Here is a 16,315-nt window from a genome sequence, read left to right as displayed (position 1 = left end):
GCGGTTACCACTGTTGGCTCATAGCAAGAAGGCCCTGTGTTCAACTCCACCATCTGGTCGGAGTCTTTCTGTGTGGACTTTGCGTGTTCTGGTCTGTCGCAGACAAGTAACAGATTGGTGATGTGCCATGCCTCTTACCTCATATCAGCTGGGGTAAACTGCAGCTTTAGCTACATTAATGCTTGTCTCTGTTTCTTCTTTTTATCAGAATGATTGAGGAGCTGACACAGGACAAACATTCACTGCATCTTCAAGTCAAAGAGCTTGAAGTGAGACTTCAAAACCCTTCCTCTTGTCTGCACAAAGACGTAGGAAAAACTGAGGTATTTTCATGATATTCCTTACATGAACATAAGAGGGTGAGGCGATCATGCACGCACACCCTTAATATTGCAAATATTGTTATACTTTATTGCTATAAAACTGAAGAAGAAATGACAGAGTTCAGGTGACCCTAATAAGTGATTTATTTTCCTATTATGTGCAGCTGAAAGCACATAGTGATTATCTGAGGTATACTAGACAGGAGCCCCAGTGCTGCACAGTATTCACGTCAGTTTTATTAAGTCACTAGAGCCCAACCAGTAAGAAAGAGACATTAAAGAAAGTATTATGGGTACAATCAACAAGCTGTTTATTTATCTAACTAACTTGAGAAACACCTACAGTTAGTAAAATATGCCTAAAATATCCTTTATTTTTAACAACTAGTTACAAAAAAAGACATTTAATTCTTTTATGTTTTAAATAATTCTGTTACTTATTTCTTTCAGTCTCTATCAAATAAAATAATTATAAGATGTGATAATCAAAATAACTTTTGCAGACTTACATTTCTGTGCTATTTCAGAGGTTTCTTGAAGGTCTTTAAACTATGTTTTGACCCAGAGTCCCTCGTGTATATTTACATCATTTATGAGGAGTAAACCAATAGCCTGCTGCTCCTTACTTTTCACATCAGCAGTACACCGTCAGCTGTAAGGGTATAGCTAGATTTAGAACAAAGTGGAAGAGAAGACCTTAAGCGCACATATCCAAGCAGCTAATTACCTGTGGTGTCACGGTCTTTGTAAGTGATACTCATTTTCTGTGGGTTGGACCAGGGACAGCAGAGGGAGTGATCTGGAAGTGGGTTCAGGGCAAACCAAAGAAGCACAGATAGTTGACCCAAATGCAGGACAGAGCAGAGGCTTAATTTTGGGGGTCGACCTGGTGGCAGAGGAGATGGAAAAGATTCTAACATCAGTGTAGGTGTTATCCCCACTGGAAGGCGCGCAGGAAGCCAACAGTGGAGGAGGAGCTTGTCAGGCGGTCAAGGAGTGAGATGATAATGACTATGGCAACATTGGACCCTCTGGCTCTGGCTCAGGTAACTTGGGCTTTGGCGGCAGAAGTCCAAGATCTGAGTCAGGAAGCACCAGCGATGGGAGATTCTCTGGAATCTTTGCCAGCGAAAGAGGAAAGAAAAATGCAGGACACACAGACTTGACAGGCTAGATTCTGATGGCGCCAATCCATCCACCTCAGAAGAAAGGGTTGACAGGCTGCAGGCAAAAAACAAAGTCTCAGAATTAGCCAACTTAGGAGCTCTGCACAATCTTTGGGTTAGCTGGCACACAAACAGAGCAACAGGGTTTTGTTTATAGCTCTCAGTTTCACTCGAGCTGGCTGAAGGACCAACAACTGCACAAGAGCAACAACTGCAAGAGTAGTCCACAACCAGCTGTTTGGCACTGTTCCTTGGTGACAGTAAACGGCTACAGTTTGTAGATGACTGTCTGACAATTGCACTGAGGCTCTGTGTAGGATCAACACACAACCTTGCCGACCCTTTACTGTGCTGCTTGTCTCAAAACAGGACTTGCCTCTGAATTATATCACAGAATTACAACTATCCATTTTTTTCCATTCATATGGTCCAATGGCATTGAATATTTGGATATGGAATATTAAATATTTTCCAACGTTTTTTCATCTTTCAAAAAAATCCAAAGGTCTTTTGCTTAGTAGACGGACTCCAGACATTGACTGTGATCCAGACACGCGTGCCAGTCCTGGTCTAAATTCTCTGCTGGTTGCCTCAACCCCCCTTCTCATCTTCTGTCACTTTGCTCTAAGTGTTCTGGCTCAAACAGCAGATAGGTCAACCCAGTAAGATATGAAACTGTTTTTATATCTGCATGTGGGTCAGTGGAACATTGGCACGGTAGACAGCTCACGCCACCATGAAGCTAAAAATATGTGCACCTTTTTAGGACCATGTAAACCCCTGTATGCTTGTGTTTTTCTGCTTGCATTTGAATAAATGTCTCATTTTTACCATCTCTACTTATTTTCAACAAATACTGTACTTTGAACCTGATGCAGTTCCTAAAATATGCAGTCTGAGCCTCAACACACACCTCATCAACAAATAATGAGGTGGACGAAGGAGGTGTTGATGGGGATAGCTGCCTTTGTAGCTCAAAATCAAGGTTTTGACCTGTGAGAGCTAAAAAGTAGTAACATGAAACCATGTTGGTGGTTTATGTGTGACATTATTGCACTTGTTTCTTTGCAGTGTGAGCACGAGTGCACAGTTCATGCACAGATGCAGGTAGGACAAAACTTTACTTGTGAGATCTTTGAACTTTTACCCTCTGCAGTATTTTCTGCATTTATATTCTGATAGCTACCCAATCTCACGTCTACATTTTTACTGGCAGCTTTTGTTGGTGGTGTGCATCTCAGACAAGGAGGCCCATCTTCTCCATTCATAGACAAGTAGCTCCACCTTCTGTTACTTAATCCACACTGCACATACAGTATGACTGTAGCATCAGATTTAATACTCCTCTCATTTTAAACACCCAAGCATATATGTTCACTGCTTTCACTGCTTGTTTAGATAGTAAAATTAGGATTTTAGCAATGTCATAATTTAAAACTGAAGTTTCTACACCTGATATTTTGTCATCATAAAAGGCCAGGTAAAAGAAAAATACAATCAAGAGTATTGCACATTTACCCTTTAAAGGGTTCATAATTAAAATAAAACAAAAACATTTTAACTGTTTGAATATTGTTTCTTGTGAAACACTGACATGGGTCCTAGTTTTCTTCCCTATGATCTGAGTATATATTCCCCTTATCCACCTCTGGAGTGGCTGTAGCTGAGGTGGCAGAGCTGATCACGTATCACTCAGAAGCTCGGTGATTCAGTCTCTGCGTGCGCCAGTCTGCATGCCGAATGAGCGTGTGAATGTTAGGTAGAAAAAGCATAGAGGGGGGGAAAGTGTTTGTGTGAATGAAGCAAGTTGTGTAGAGAAGTAGAAATAAAAAACAGTTTTTATTATGATTACATTCTAGTTTTCACTGTTTAGTTTCCTAGTTTAGTATTTCCACTGTTTCCTAGTTTATTCATGTTTCTACTTCTCAGTTCCTTGTTTCATTTGGTTCCCTTTCATGTCCAGACTCGTCTCATCCCTGTGTCCTCCCTAGTGTCCCATGTATGCAGGCAGTCTCGTCTCCTCTTTCTGTCTGTATGTCGAGTTCTATACTTTCCATCATATTTTGCCAGTCCCTCATCTCGTGTTTCTTGTAGTTGTCTTTGGCCTCGGTCTTTCTGTGTCCAAGTTATATAGTTATTTCCTATCCTGCTTCTTTTGTCTCCTCTTTGTCAGGTTCATGTGTCTTTGTCTCTGTCTCACTGTTTATGCTTCCTCTTCTATTTTGATAGCCTGTGTCTCTTGTGCGTTCAGTTTTGCTTCCCCTTTTTCATTACTCCTGATTTGTCTCTGCTGTTACCGCAGCTGTCTCTACTTCCCTAATCACACTCTTGTATGTAGATAATTTCTCAGTCTCCCTTTGTGTCTTGTCAGAGTGTCGGGTCACCGTCCATCTGCAGGTCCCAGTTATTGTGTTTTCCAGCCTTAGTCCTATTTTAAGTTCCAGTCAGTTTCTGTTTCACTTATTATTGTATCCTAATCTTCAGCTGGAACAAAGGCTTATGTTTCTCTTTCTAAAATTAGGAGGCACAGTTCCTTATAGAGCATCAGCAAGGATCAGTGTCAGTGCAGAGTCATGTCATATGTGCAGTATATTTCTGCAAATATAGTCTCATTTTCCTCATCTGTACCAGTTATGATTAAATCAGTTTTTCCTGGCGGCTCAACACACAGAAGGAATCGGTTGTTTAACTAGCACAGCAACAACTGACACATCTGAGAGAGAAAAATTGGGTGGGGATATCTGTTCTGTCTGCATCAGTGTTCATTTTCTGCTGTCACCCTTTGGTATTTCTGCCACTTAGAAAAAAGTAAACAGCGGGTGCAGTCTGTCAGCACTGTTTGGTACTTATCTCTGATTAGGATTAATGGATTTTTGATTGCGTGCCTCATTCTAGCCGATCAGTTTTTAGTGTTGTGTCTCTAGTGGCTTGTAGGGTGACAAATGTAGATGCAGCAAGGGCCAAAATAGAGTTCTGTGTTGGCCCACACACTCTGAGGAAAATAAATCACATGTGAGAGCAGTTGTATCAACAACACAGCTAGCCTGCTTCAATAAGGAAAGATGGATGATGCTTTTTAAGTGTGTGTGTGCATGTTGGAGGGGCTTCTTTTAAGAGGAGGACAGTGGGCTGCTTCTTGATTAAAGTGTCATGTGATTCACTGACATCAATTCCAGAGAAATAACAGAGCCCATTTGCCTCCCTCCTTTCCCCCTTCATGCTGTGTGACACACATATCAAGGCCAGACTGGGAGTGTGTGCCCCTGGGAAAGGCATGAACTCATTCCATGCTGACAATTTAGAGATTAGATTTAGATTTAATGAACCTGATGGAAAACACACAGGGCTAATTTTATTGATACATCCAAACACACAAGCTGGAAATGAAAAGTAAGATTTTTAATTAAACAGGCGGTCACACCCTGATTTAATATGGATGATCTGAAAGGGAATTAGCAGAAGGTTTTGCACATGGAACATCATATGTAGTGTTAGTCCTTGCTACTGCCATTTGATTGCTTGTAGATTTCCACAAACATGATTAAAAGCCAAATAAAAACGGTAAATGACATTAAGATTTTCCGAGGGGAAATCCTACCTTATTTAGTTTTATATTTCGTCATTTTGAACATGGAGAGATCAAAATATCATATTAAAACGTTTGGTTATCGTTCAAAAAAAAAATCTCTTTACAATACAAATGAGCAGCGACTACGTTAAAATTAATAATATTTTATGACTGGATGACTTTACATTAGTAATAACACAATCAAAAGAAACTATTTTTGTAAGTGTAAGAACAGACTGTTTACCTTGCATCTGCACTCCAGTTTTACTGTTAACATTTGTTAACATAGGAACTTTTACTTACAGAGAAACATAAATGTTTGTGTTGACAGTTACGGTAAGAGTGAATTAAGAGGCCTCATCTTTTGCCTGAAGAAATCCAGAAATTTCATTTGAAAGACAGTCACTAGATTTAAAGGGAAGGGCTCACCAACCCCACCCCACCGTTCAGCCGAGCCAAGAAAATGGTTCAGTCCTGCCTTCTACACGAGGTCCCACTCTGACGCTGATAATATGGACTGGGGGGGAATTCATTTATTAAAAACTACTGGTTTAACTACACATATCCAGGAGATACATTTAATATTACATCAGAGTACTATGGAAGCCCGTTTCCGCCACTACAAAAAAAAAAGCTAGTATCCATAACTCGAAATTTCGAGTTATTTTCTCGAAATTTTGAGTTATTTTCTCGAAATTTCGAGATAATAACTCGAAATTTCGAGTTACTTTTCTCAAAATTTCGAGTTAGCTCTGCCAATCAAAAATATACGTGAATGAGGTCGCTTTCTTGTTACACGGAAGCATATGGCGCAGGACCGCGCACTCAAAAACGGATCCCAACAAATTAAAGTATGTTTGCTGATAGTAACACCATGTGATTCAGCTAATAACACAGGGATTTCATCATTTGTGAAGCCAGGCTGAAAACACTCAGCAATCTGTGCATTCACGACTGGATGTAATACCGGTAGCTTAGCTGTAGCATTTGTAGCTGAGGGCTTCAGCTTCCGGGTAACATGGAAATGACGTCATTCACGTAGATTACTGATTGGCAGCGCGAACTCGAAATTTCGAGTTGCTTTTCTCAAAATTTTGAGTTAATATGTCGAAATTTCGAGATAATAACTCGAAATTTCGAGAAAATAACTCGAAATTTTGAGTTATGGATCCTTTTTTTTTTTTAGTGGCGGAAACGGGCTTCCATAGGAGTACAGAAAGACACCAAAAAAATAATTTGGCTTGATTTGACTGTGTTAAAACATTTTTGATGGGCTTTTGGTGTCGAAAATAAATCAGTAGTGAAACTCGTTGCCGTCGTAGTCGTTATTACCAAAGTTGTACTGTGTCCATAGCACATCTGTGGCCAGATTAATTGTGTAAAGTGGACTAGTGTCACAAGAGGGAAAAGGCAGATTTCCCCGGGATTGGCACACCAGATTATTTCGAGCATCAGAGTGAGACATCCTCTCTTTGATACACGATCTTCGGTTTCAGTCCGCGTTGCCTCGTTGTCTCGTTTTGAAAGCACCCGGACGATTGACAGCCTCCGCTGATGAAGTGGACACAGCTGAACGGGGACGCAGACGGGAGCCGGTAAACCTTGGAACATCCAAATCGCTGACTAAGGAAGGAAATCGCGTTTTGTTTCCGTGTTCGTTTCCGGTTGTTACCTGGCAGCAGCTGCGGCAGAGAGATGCTGTCATATAAAGAGACGTCATTGATTTCAAAGGCAGAAAAAGCCGCTGTTGTGACACACTTAACGGGATCGTTCAGGTGGAAACGGCAGGGTTGAAATTCAGCGCAGGAGTGAGATTTGAGTAGACGTCTGTGCTTCCCCACCAAGGAAGTGAAACCCATGACAGAGAAGATTCATTCACATCCGCTCCGAGGGGAAATGTCTTTGGCTGAATTAAAGGCGCTGATCACGTTGCTCAGACGTACCAGCCCGATCGAAAGGTTTGAGTAATCAGGGAAACGTGGCCACGATGCTGCTGCAGTGTGTTTGTCTCCATTAACGGGCCTACTTTTATTTGATCTGACAAAACAGATAAATAAAATGTCTGAATAGACTGCCACCTCTTTGTTTTCCTGCAGTATCATAAAACATTTCTGCCCAAGATTCACTTTGGTTCAGATTTGACTCTGGACTCTGAATTCATCTTCCTCCTTTATCCATTTAATGGATAACTTGGAAAAACACCAAATGATAGTAGTTCGGGAGAGAAGCATCATCTTTCATCCAGCCCTGCAATGAAATTCTTACATGCATCAAAAGGAAGTGACTTTTAAAGCTCTCTTGTATTATCCGTTCGCCACGTGTTGTGATGCTAGATGTGGTAAAGATGAAGGAGACTTGCAGGATCTGTGCCCGTGAGCTCTGTGGCAACCAGCGCAGATGGATTTTCCACCCAACAGCCAAGCTCAATCTGCAGGTGCTGCTTTCCCACGCGTTGGGCCGTGAGCTGACCCGGGATGGCCGTGGTGAGTTTGCGTGCTCAAAGTGCACCTTCATGTTAGACCGCATGTACCGCTTTGATACAGTGATTGCCCGAGTGGAGGCATTGTCTCTGGAGCGTCTCCACAAGCTACTCCTCGAGAAAGACCGGCTGAGGCAGTGTATTGGAGGCCTGTACTGGAAGAACAACTCAGAGGAGTGCAGCGTGGTCCCCCCTCCATCCAGTGTCAGAGTCGTGACTGAGACGGCGTCTGAAGACGCTCCTGTGGTGGATCTGTCATCACTCCAGGATGTAAGATACTCAGACATGATCCAGGACGATCTTACCTTCTCCGTGTATGAGTCATGGGCTGATAAGGAATACCCTGCCCTGGACCATCATCATCACCACCACCACCACCTCCACCAGTGCACAGGAGCAGACTCCCTCTCTGGTCACAAGCAGAGGCGATGTAGGGGTTGTGCTGCACTTCGAGTTGCTGATTCTGATTATGAGGCTGTATGTAAGGTTCCTAGAAGGCTCGGGCGCAGAAGCACATCCTGCGGCCCAACTACCCGCTGCTCAACAGCCACACAGGAAGTGGAGTTTGTGGCCAGAGGCCCTGGAGCTGATACAGCCATCACCTTTGAGTCACCTTCTGCTGGGATGGAACCTGAAAAGACCATTTGTGAGCAGAAGAGTTCCAGTCCTGCATCATCTGTGGAGTCTCTCAACACCACTGTGGACGTCAGTTGTCTTCCTTTAGATCATAAAGAGAAGGAAGAAACTGACCCAGAGAAAGATGGAAGTGAGGCAATGGTGAGAAGAGACATTCAGTGGGACAAGACCCCATGTGAGAGCTTCCTGTCTGGGTTTGAGATGATGCTGACCCTCTTGCGGGGTTGTGAACACCGGCCAGTGAAATCCCGAAGGGGCAGCAAGATCCCAGTTCTAGTCAAAACCAAACCGGAGCGAGGCCTGTCACTGCCCCTGCACCTATCACTGAGGTTGCCCTATGCAGAGACAGCAGACTGTGAGCTGCACACCCACCACAGTATACCAGAGATCGTGACCCCATGTCCCCAACAGGAACTCCAGGCTGAGCTGGAAGAGATGGAGGAGCAGTGGATGGATGATTATGTTCTGTGTGGGCCATTTCAGTTTCAGCAGGTACATCAGAAGCCTTGGATACTGGATGGCCTTTAACTTAGCTCATTCAATTTGCAGGATTAATAGTTATAGCTTTTTAATGGGAAGCATGTTCCAAAGCCTAAAGATCTGGGTGCCTCTCAGACTTGAGAAAGGTGCAATAGTCTGTGGGGTTGCACTTTATAAAATACTTGTCAGGGTTGGGTTGCTTTAAAATCTTATTTACAGTCAAAGTGCTGACTTCTTGCAGCTGTAAACAGCCTTAAATTAGTTGCAAACTCTAAAACACACTATATATAAATAAAAAAATATAAATAAATATAATATAATAATATGGAGAACTTTGTAGGAAAATTATAGGTAGTAATTTAAAACCCAGGTGTAATCCTATTACAATCACTGAAGTTATTTTTTTTATCAAAAAAAGTGAGTACAAACTAGGGGACAAGTGTCAGATTTGCTCCACATTAGAATCAGATGTAGGGGCGTCAGAATAAAGCAAACTATTTCTGACCAGCATCCACACTGAGTGAGGTCAGACCCCTCTTAATCTTCTCTTGCTTGTCTCCTCCACTGCTGACAAAGCTGAACACACTCACCGCCTTGATTACCCTCAAAGGAAGCATAAATAACCCTCTTTTACGGTATCTTAGCGACCCTTCCATTGCTATGGAAACCGTTTCCAAGGTCTGCAGCCATCGCTCTGTAAAGGCTCTTCTGTCTACTGCAGCTTCATAACTTCTATTGTCATGTTAATGAACAGTTAAAATGTGGTTCAGTCTGAAAGGAGCGTACAGACACACAACAGCTATGTGATAGTCTATTATTGTCAAACATATACGGCTATTGTAATGCAATACACAAAACTGCACAGTGCACACATTAGTCCAGGAATGAAGAAACAAATATGTCATTCATACAACTAAACTCTGGATTATTTTGCTGAGATTTCTGTACCCTTGTGGTAAAGTACTCAACGTGTAATATCAGCAGAACTGTTAGAAGCCTTCTGGGTCTTGTTCTGGCTCATCACTCTCTGGCCTCCAAAGATGTAGAGCAGCTGTCTTACAGTGCGATTTATGACTAGGTTCATACAAAAATAATAATAATAATGGATTGCATTTATATAGCACTTTTCGAGACCCTCAAAGCGCTTTACAATTCCACTATTCATTCACTCTCACATTTACTCACTGGTGGAGGCAAGCTACAGTTGTAGCCACAGCTGCCCTGGGGCAGACTGACAGAAGCGAGGCTGCCATATCGCGCCATCGGCCCCTCTGGCCACCACCAGTAGGCGGTAGGTGAAGTGTCTTGCCCAAGGACACAACGACCAAGACAGACAGAGCTGGGGATCGAACCGGCAACCTTCCGGTTACAAGATGAGCTTCCCAACCCCCCCCCAAAAATACTGTTTTCTGAAGCAAATACGAGGCTCACCGAGTCAAATCAGGAAAATATCTTGTGATTTTTTTTTTTTTTGTTATTTGATACTTGCTTACTACAATACAGAATGTCCAAAGGCTCACAAATGGGGAATTCTGTTGTTAAATTCCTGACTACTGAGACCATGCTTTGGGGGGGGGGATCTGCTTCACATTTATTGAAAGGGCCTTGGAAAAGTATATTTTAGTGTATGTAGGATTTGATTAATGGTTTTGACCAGAAATCAGTGTTCAAGTGTTCCCGACTGTTGTTTTAAAACACATTTCAGAAATGAACTGGGGATGACACAATTTCTAAGCCCCTACAAGTATCTTATTCTGCATTATGTTGCATATCAGATTATTTAATTCAATCAGACAACATAGTGATGTAAATATTAGCCCCATTCTAGTGTAATTCGTTAATATATAGAAAATGAAGCGATCGTTCCTCTGGTACAAATCCAGTTGGTTTACGCTTTCTTTCTTTTCACCACACTGCTTGACACAGTGTTGCTCTGGGACACAGCTGAAATGACTGTAGAAAAGGCTGCGCACAGAGCTAATGTCTCCAAGGGCTGAGTGACATCACATCATTACAGTCTCATAAAAACAAAAACAAGGAAGTCAACAAAATGCTGCTATGGCAACACCCACTTCCAGAGGAAGCCATCCGACACCAAGCTGACATCACTTTCCACTTTCACTCCATCATCCACACAACAGCTGCAACAATAATAAAAGACTGTGTTTATCTGGAGGACTATAACTTTTAATCCTTGGTTAAGAACCAAGCTTTAAATTTAGGTTTGTCACAGCTCATAATAACCCACAAGTATACATTCGTAACATGTGATGCAAAGAAAAGCAGACTAATCAGACTGCTACTATAACGTTGTAATCAACAAATGTTAAGACTTAACAACTGTATTCATGAATCATCAGTAATATGATAAAAATGTACTGTTTCATCTCCATACCTCATCATAATCTACTAACACATTCTCCTCACTGGCGAATCTGTCATGCTTCCTCCTGTCTCTTTTTCAGCGATTGATTGACAATCAGCAGGGTCAGCTCAGTTATTATGAGAGTGCTGCAGGTCAGTGTGTTGGCGAGCTGCAGAAGGCCCAGGATCAGGTGCGCTCACTACAGGCCAAGATCAGAGAGAGCGAGACGAGGAACCAGGTACAAAGACACCAGTCTCCAAAACTACCGCTTCATCTTCTTTTTGCCTTCATATACTTTGAACTTGAAACATGACACTGTCAAAATATCCACTTGTACAGCTCTTAGGAGAGCTGAAGCCTATCCTTGCTAATATTTGGCCAATGGCAAGGCACACCCTGGACAGATCGCTGGTGTTTTGCAAGGCCAACACAGACAGTCATTCACACTTACATTCATACGTACAGCTAGTTTAGAATTGCTAATGAATCTAACATGCATGTCTTTGGACTGTGGGTGAAAACATACAAACACATGCCGTAATATATTCCAGATAATGTGGAATTTTGTTCTGGGTGTTTGTGTGTATGTAGAAGCTGCAGGAGCGTCTAGGTGAAATGGAGCTTGAGCTGCGATCGGCCCAAGAGGATGCCCAGCAACAGGAGAGAAATATCCAGAACCTCACTGATACTGTAAACTCCAAACAGGCAGAGGTACAGTAGTGATAAATAAGGCTTGATAGTAAATAAAGGAGGGAATTCAAAATCTGAGCATTGCAGAGAGAATGAAAGTAAGGTCAGAGGTGGAAGTGCTGAAAACCCCACAGTTTCACACATGAATTGTGCCTTTGATTGTGCAGGTTGCAGAGCTGTACAGGGTGATTGAGGAGCAAAATAAGACACTGTGCTCACTCAAAGAGCTTGCCAACCGCAACCAGCTGCAGCAGCTGCAGGTTGGTCCTCCACACAAAGCACAGTTCTGTTTTATTAATTACCAAGCTGCCTATCTAAAATAATTTTTCAGCATACAATAAAAACATGTTTCAGAGTTGAGTTGAGTTTCATTCCTGTTTGGTTCCTCACCTGCCCTTTATGTCTTTCTTTCTTCCCTGACTGGTTTTACTTGTAGGCGTCTGGTGCAGAGACTATTAGAGGTCAGGGTGAGGTCCTGGCTCTGCAGGCCTCTCTGTTCCAAGCTCAACTGGAGCTGCAGGCTGGACAGAGAGCCCAGTGTCAGGCAGTCAGGACTCAGGAGGACCTGAACCGGGCCCTGGAGAGACTAGAGAAAGAGCTGCAGGGGTCGCTGGAACACAAGAGGGAGGCAGAGAGACACAACCAGGTGAGAAAATGACTTTTTTTTTTTAATGAGGGTGTTTTCGTCATTCTTCTTTTCTTTGTTTTAATTGCATCGTGGTTCTTTTCACTTTATCGTGTCGTGCATGCGCGACACTCAGGAGCTGCAGCTAGCTCTAGAAAAGGCTCGATCAGCTCTCCAGGAGAGAGAGGAGCAACTGAGAGAGGGTGAGCGAGAGAGACAGAGAGAAAAGGAGGAGAGAGAGAAGATCATCAGCGAGCTGAAGGCTTCCCTGAAGACCAAAGAACAGCTGGTGGAGGTTGGACACAATCAAATAGTCTGTAAACAGTAAACAAACCATCATGTTCGACGATAATAAATACAAACAGATCTCATTCTTGTCAATATTGTATAATAAACACAGAAGTGCACATGACTAATGCTTAAAATGCTCCGCATCTGAGCAAAGAACGACAAAACTAAAAGTAAGATGAGCTGCAGTTGCTCTCACAGCTTTCTGAAAACTTCAGCTCCATTCAAGCTCTATTTTGTCTTTGTGGATAAGTAGGATTGTAATTACTCTGCAGTTGACGGTCTGTTTGCTGTCCAGCAGGACTGCTGTGAGTTCCTGGAGGATCCAACGGAGAAAAGAGACTCTGTGCTTCAGAAACTTCGCCAGCGTATAAAGGAGCGAGACGGAGCTCTGGAGGTAAACACAGCAGTACGCTCGCCAACACATGACAAAAGCCAAAACAATTAGACCAACACAACGTGTCCTGTGAACTCCTTTATATCATGTTAATTGTTAGTAGTCTAAGATGGTTGAGTTTGTGGGTTTAGATTTTAACACATGCCATTTTAGTTAGATGGAGGTTAAAACAACTTTATTTCCACAAACCCTGCAGAAAATAGTGGATGAGAAGTTCCGCTGCATGGAGGAGAAAGACGAGGAGACTCGTCGCCTGCAGCTGCTGCTCAGAGAAAAGGAGAGAGATCTAGAGAGACAGCGCTGCGTCCTGGCCAGCAATGAGGAGACCATCACTGTAAGAGGACACACAAAATAAACTCATCTTTTTTTCTTGGCAGTATGTTGCCTCATCTTGCTTCCTTATTGGAATGTTTGTGTCTGTATCAGAGCCTGGAAGTACTGCTGCGGGGTAAGGCTCTGGAGCTGGAGCAGGTGTGTGATGCCTGGAGGAACGTCCAGAGGCAGCAGCAGGAGAGTGAGGAGAGGCAGAGCTGCATCCTGAGAGAGAGAGATGCCATCATCAACCAGCTGCAGAAGGCACTGCACACTGGCACACAGGAGGCTCAGGTAGAGAGAGATCGGCAGGAAGAGTAACATATGTTCCTGCAGAGAAATATTCCCAGGATCGTGTTAACCAATAAGTATATTCTTGTTTCTTATCTCATCTGCAGGATCTGCGCTGCTCCTTGCTGGCTCAGATCCAGTCTGCTCCAGGTGATGTTCTGGAAGAGCTTAAGGTCCGGCTCCACCTCAAAGACCGCCTCTTCCAGGAAGTACTGGCTGACCGGACCCATCAAGCTCAGGAGCACCAGAAGGAAGTTCAGGATCTCCTCAGAAGCATCAACAGCAGAGACCAGTATATTAAGGTAGAGCAGATAAAGCATGTGAAATCCGAGAGTGAAAAGAAAAGGTTGAATATACAGAAAACCTGACAACACTCTCCCTCCAGGACTCTGCAGTCCGCCTGAGTGAGGTCATAACTGAGCAAAAGTCAAGACTCCAGGAACTTCGCAAACAGCTGAGCTCAGGTTTTGGATCACAGCCTGACTTTGGAGCAGACTTGGCTTTGGAGCTTCAGGCAGTGCAGGAGGAGCTTTTTCTGGCTCTAAGGAGGGAGAAGGAGAGTCAAGAACTTACCAGGAGTCAGACTGCAAGGCTAGACTCCCTCAACAGGACTCTGCATGTGAAGGAGGAGATCATCAGGGTTAGTGTGTGAGAATACAGAAGGTATCTGTGGAGTATAGTAGAACCTCTTGTCTAATAAGCTGATAGTGTGTGTATGTTGCCTATGCTTGTATGTATATACATGTCATGAGTTCTATGCGTGTGAGTTCATGTTTGTTTGTGCTGCAGGATTTTCAGAGGCAGATGGTGGATCCTTCAGGGCTCCCTCTGGTGGAAAGACTGACCCAGGAGGTCCAGGAGCTGCGGGAGAGACTGGGTCAGGAGGATAGCCCTCCAATGGGACGCCCTGTCCTAGGCCGTGACCGGCCTAACAGCAGGCAGCCTGACTTTGGAGGTGGGCACCAGAGAAGCATGGGACAGTATCTGTAACAGCAGCACTTCTAGCACTGGGGAGCGGTGACTGTAGAATGGCTTACTGCACTGTGGTGATGGGATATGTACCATAAATCTATCAGCTGAAACTCTTTGGTGTGAAAATACTAACATGGAAAGTAGATGAAAGCGGACGGATGGATATTGATCTGAACTTGTAGCGTCCCAAAAAAGAACATCTTGTTTAATAACTTTATAAATGTTGTAGTGCAGTTATTGTGAGTTTGCACAATTAGTGCTGCTTCTTTTGCGTGTAAATGATAGCAAGGCATTTAATTTTTAATTTTTTGAATAACACATCATCATTATGATTATAACTGCAAATATTGTGGTAGTGTGCGCTTCAGAATGTAACCTTTATATGATGGTGTTTGTGTGCCTTTGCATGTTTTTTGCAGCAAGTTTGAGATTTCTGTATACTTAACTCAAGTCACATGCTGTCTGAAGATCATGGAAATCTGAGCACATTCCACATTGTGTTTAGTACAGTGACTGTGTATATTTAGTTTGCATGTTTGCTTCTGTGCATTCCAACAACTACTGGTCCAGTTGCTCTGTTGCTGTTGTTGTTAAATGAACGAATGTCACACTAGAACACAGTAAGTATGAAGTATCAAACTGAATAATATATGTGCGTCTGCACAGACACCACGAGAAGCCACATTTGTTGCATTGTAGGCATTTCTGCACCTTTTTCCTTGAATTTTTCCCCGTCCAGAGCCAAACACCCTTCAAAGTGGTTTGTAATAAATAATAAACATACTGTACCTGATTAATGCCTTTGTGATTTCAGAGGTTTCAGATTATTCTACTTTAGTACTTGCGAAAGCTGAAATTCTCCTTTTTTTCCTTCTTTAATGTGCAATGTTCAGTATTAACTCACGTAAAACACACAGTGGCACAAGCACATGGTCCACCTTTCAGAGGAAAATCTCTCCTTCATTCCCCCTCACTGAGTGAAAATGTGTCAGACTGAAACATCCGATTAATATGCATAAATGTCATAATTTGAAATTTAGCATATAGAGATTAAGTTGATGCCAAGGTCACATTTATTTATCTTTAATTTTTTAAATTCATTATTTATCAAGAAATAATAGACATAAACATCAATCACATAAGAGGAACCTGCCCCTGTATCTGATCTGGATACTAGTAAATTTGCATACCGATACCTTAATATATAATTGTTTACTTATATCTGCAAATACAGACATTGTGGTAATGCTAGTAATCATTACTGGTGAGGTAAATACAGTTTTCTTCCATTATTTTAATTCAATATTAAAATGAATAATTACTTTTTACCAGTCTTCATAACAGTAACTCATCTTAAACATAGACTGTGAGGCAGTCCTGCCTTAGCTCTTTGTCAGCTACCACTTTATTTCCAAGGCTCAGAACACTCAACATCCTGTCATCTTCAGGGATTTTTAAGCCTTCTCCATCCGTCTTTTAAGTCTTTCTCGCTGGTTTTAAATTCTGGATTAAACTCTATATGACTATCCCTGGGATCCCATTCTAGGGCTTAAGTGTAATCCCCTTTAAACTACAGCAGAGTGCAATAAACAAGAAAATCAAACTCATACAGCCTAACACTCAGACTGTTAGACAAGGCTGTGCTACAAATTACCAGCATGATTCTGAGGGTGAATAATATTAGAAGAATTGAGCAAGTGATGGTCTCACACTCAGTTGTAAA

General features: G+C 42.5%; 1 protein-coding gene across 7 annotated transcripts in view; it reads left to right on the top strand.

The window, feature by feature from the left end:
* pde4dip (phosphodiesterase 4D interacting protein) overlaps nt 1-16,315 on the top strand; it is an 88,067-nt gene that overhangs the window by 46,090 nt on the left and 25,662 nt on the right. For 3 of the 7 annotated variants that reach the window (XM_085437306.1, XM_085437305.1, XM_085437308.1), the window contains exons 1-12: nt 6,262-8,664; nt 11,118-11,255; nt 11,609-11,728; nt 11,875-11,967; nt 12,144-12,353; nt 12,469-12,627; nt 12,919-13,017; nt 13,214-13,351; nt 13,444-13,623; nt 13,728-13,922; nt 14,006-14,260; nt 14,410-14,575. In XM_085437306.1, the coding sequence (XP_085293432.1) occupies nt 7,384-8,664; nt 11,118-11,255; nt 11,609-11,728; nt 11,875-11,967; nt 12,144-12,353; nt 12,469-12,627; nt 12,919-13,017; nt 13,214-13,351; nt 13,444-13,623; nt 13,728-13,922; nt 14,006-14,260; nt 14,410-14,575 (3,034 nt within the window). In that variant the 5' untranslated portion in view covers nt 6,262-7,383. Of the gene's footprint in view, nt 1-208; nt 324-2,560; nt 2,597-6,261; nt 8,665-11,117; nt 11,256-11,608; nt 11,729-11,874; nt 11,968-12,143; nt 12,354-12,468; nt 12,628-12,918; nt 13,018-13,213; nt 13,352-13,443; nt 13,624-13,727; nt 13,923-14,005; nt 14,261-14,409; nt 14,576-16,315 lie in introns of those variants that run through there. The other 4 variants (XM_085437311.1, XM_085437307.1, XM_085437309.1 and 1 more) reach the window with 3 other exon arrangements.

This window comes from Copadichromis virginalis, linkage group LG17 (assembly GCF_057382275.1).
Source record: "Copadichromis virginalis isolate Kocher_CV1m ecotype Utaka linkage group LG17, C_Virginalis_male_GT1.1, whole genome shotgun sequence".
Taxonomy (NCBI): domain Eukaryota; kingdom Metazoa; phylum Chordata; class Actinopteri; order Cichliformes; family Cichlidae; genus Copadichromis; species Copadichromis virginalis.
This window is presented reverse-complemented; position numbering and strand designations above follow the sequence as displayed.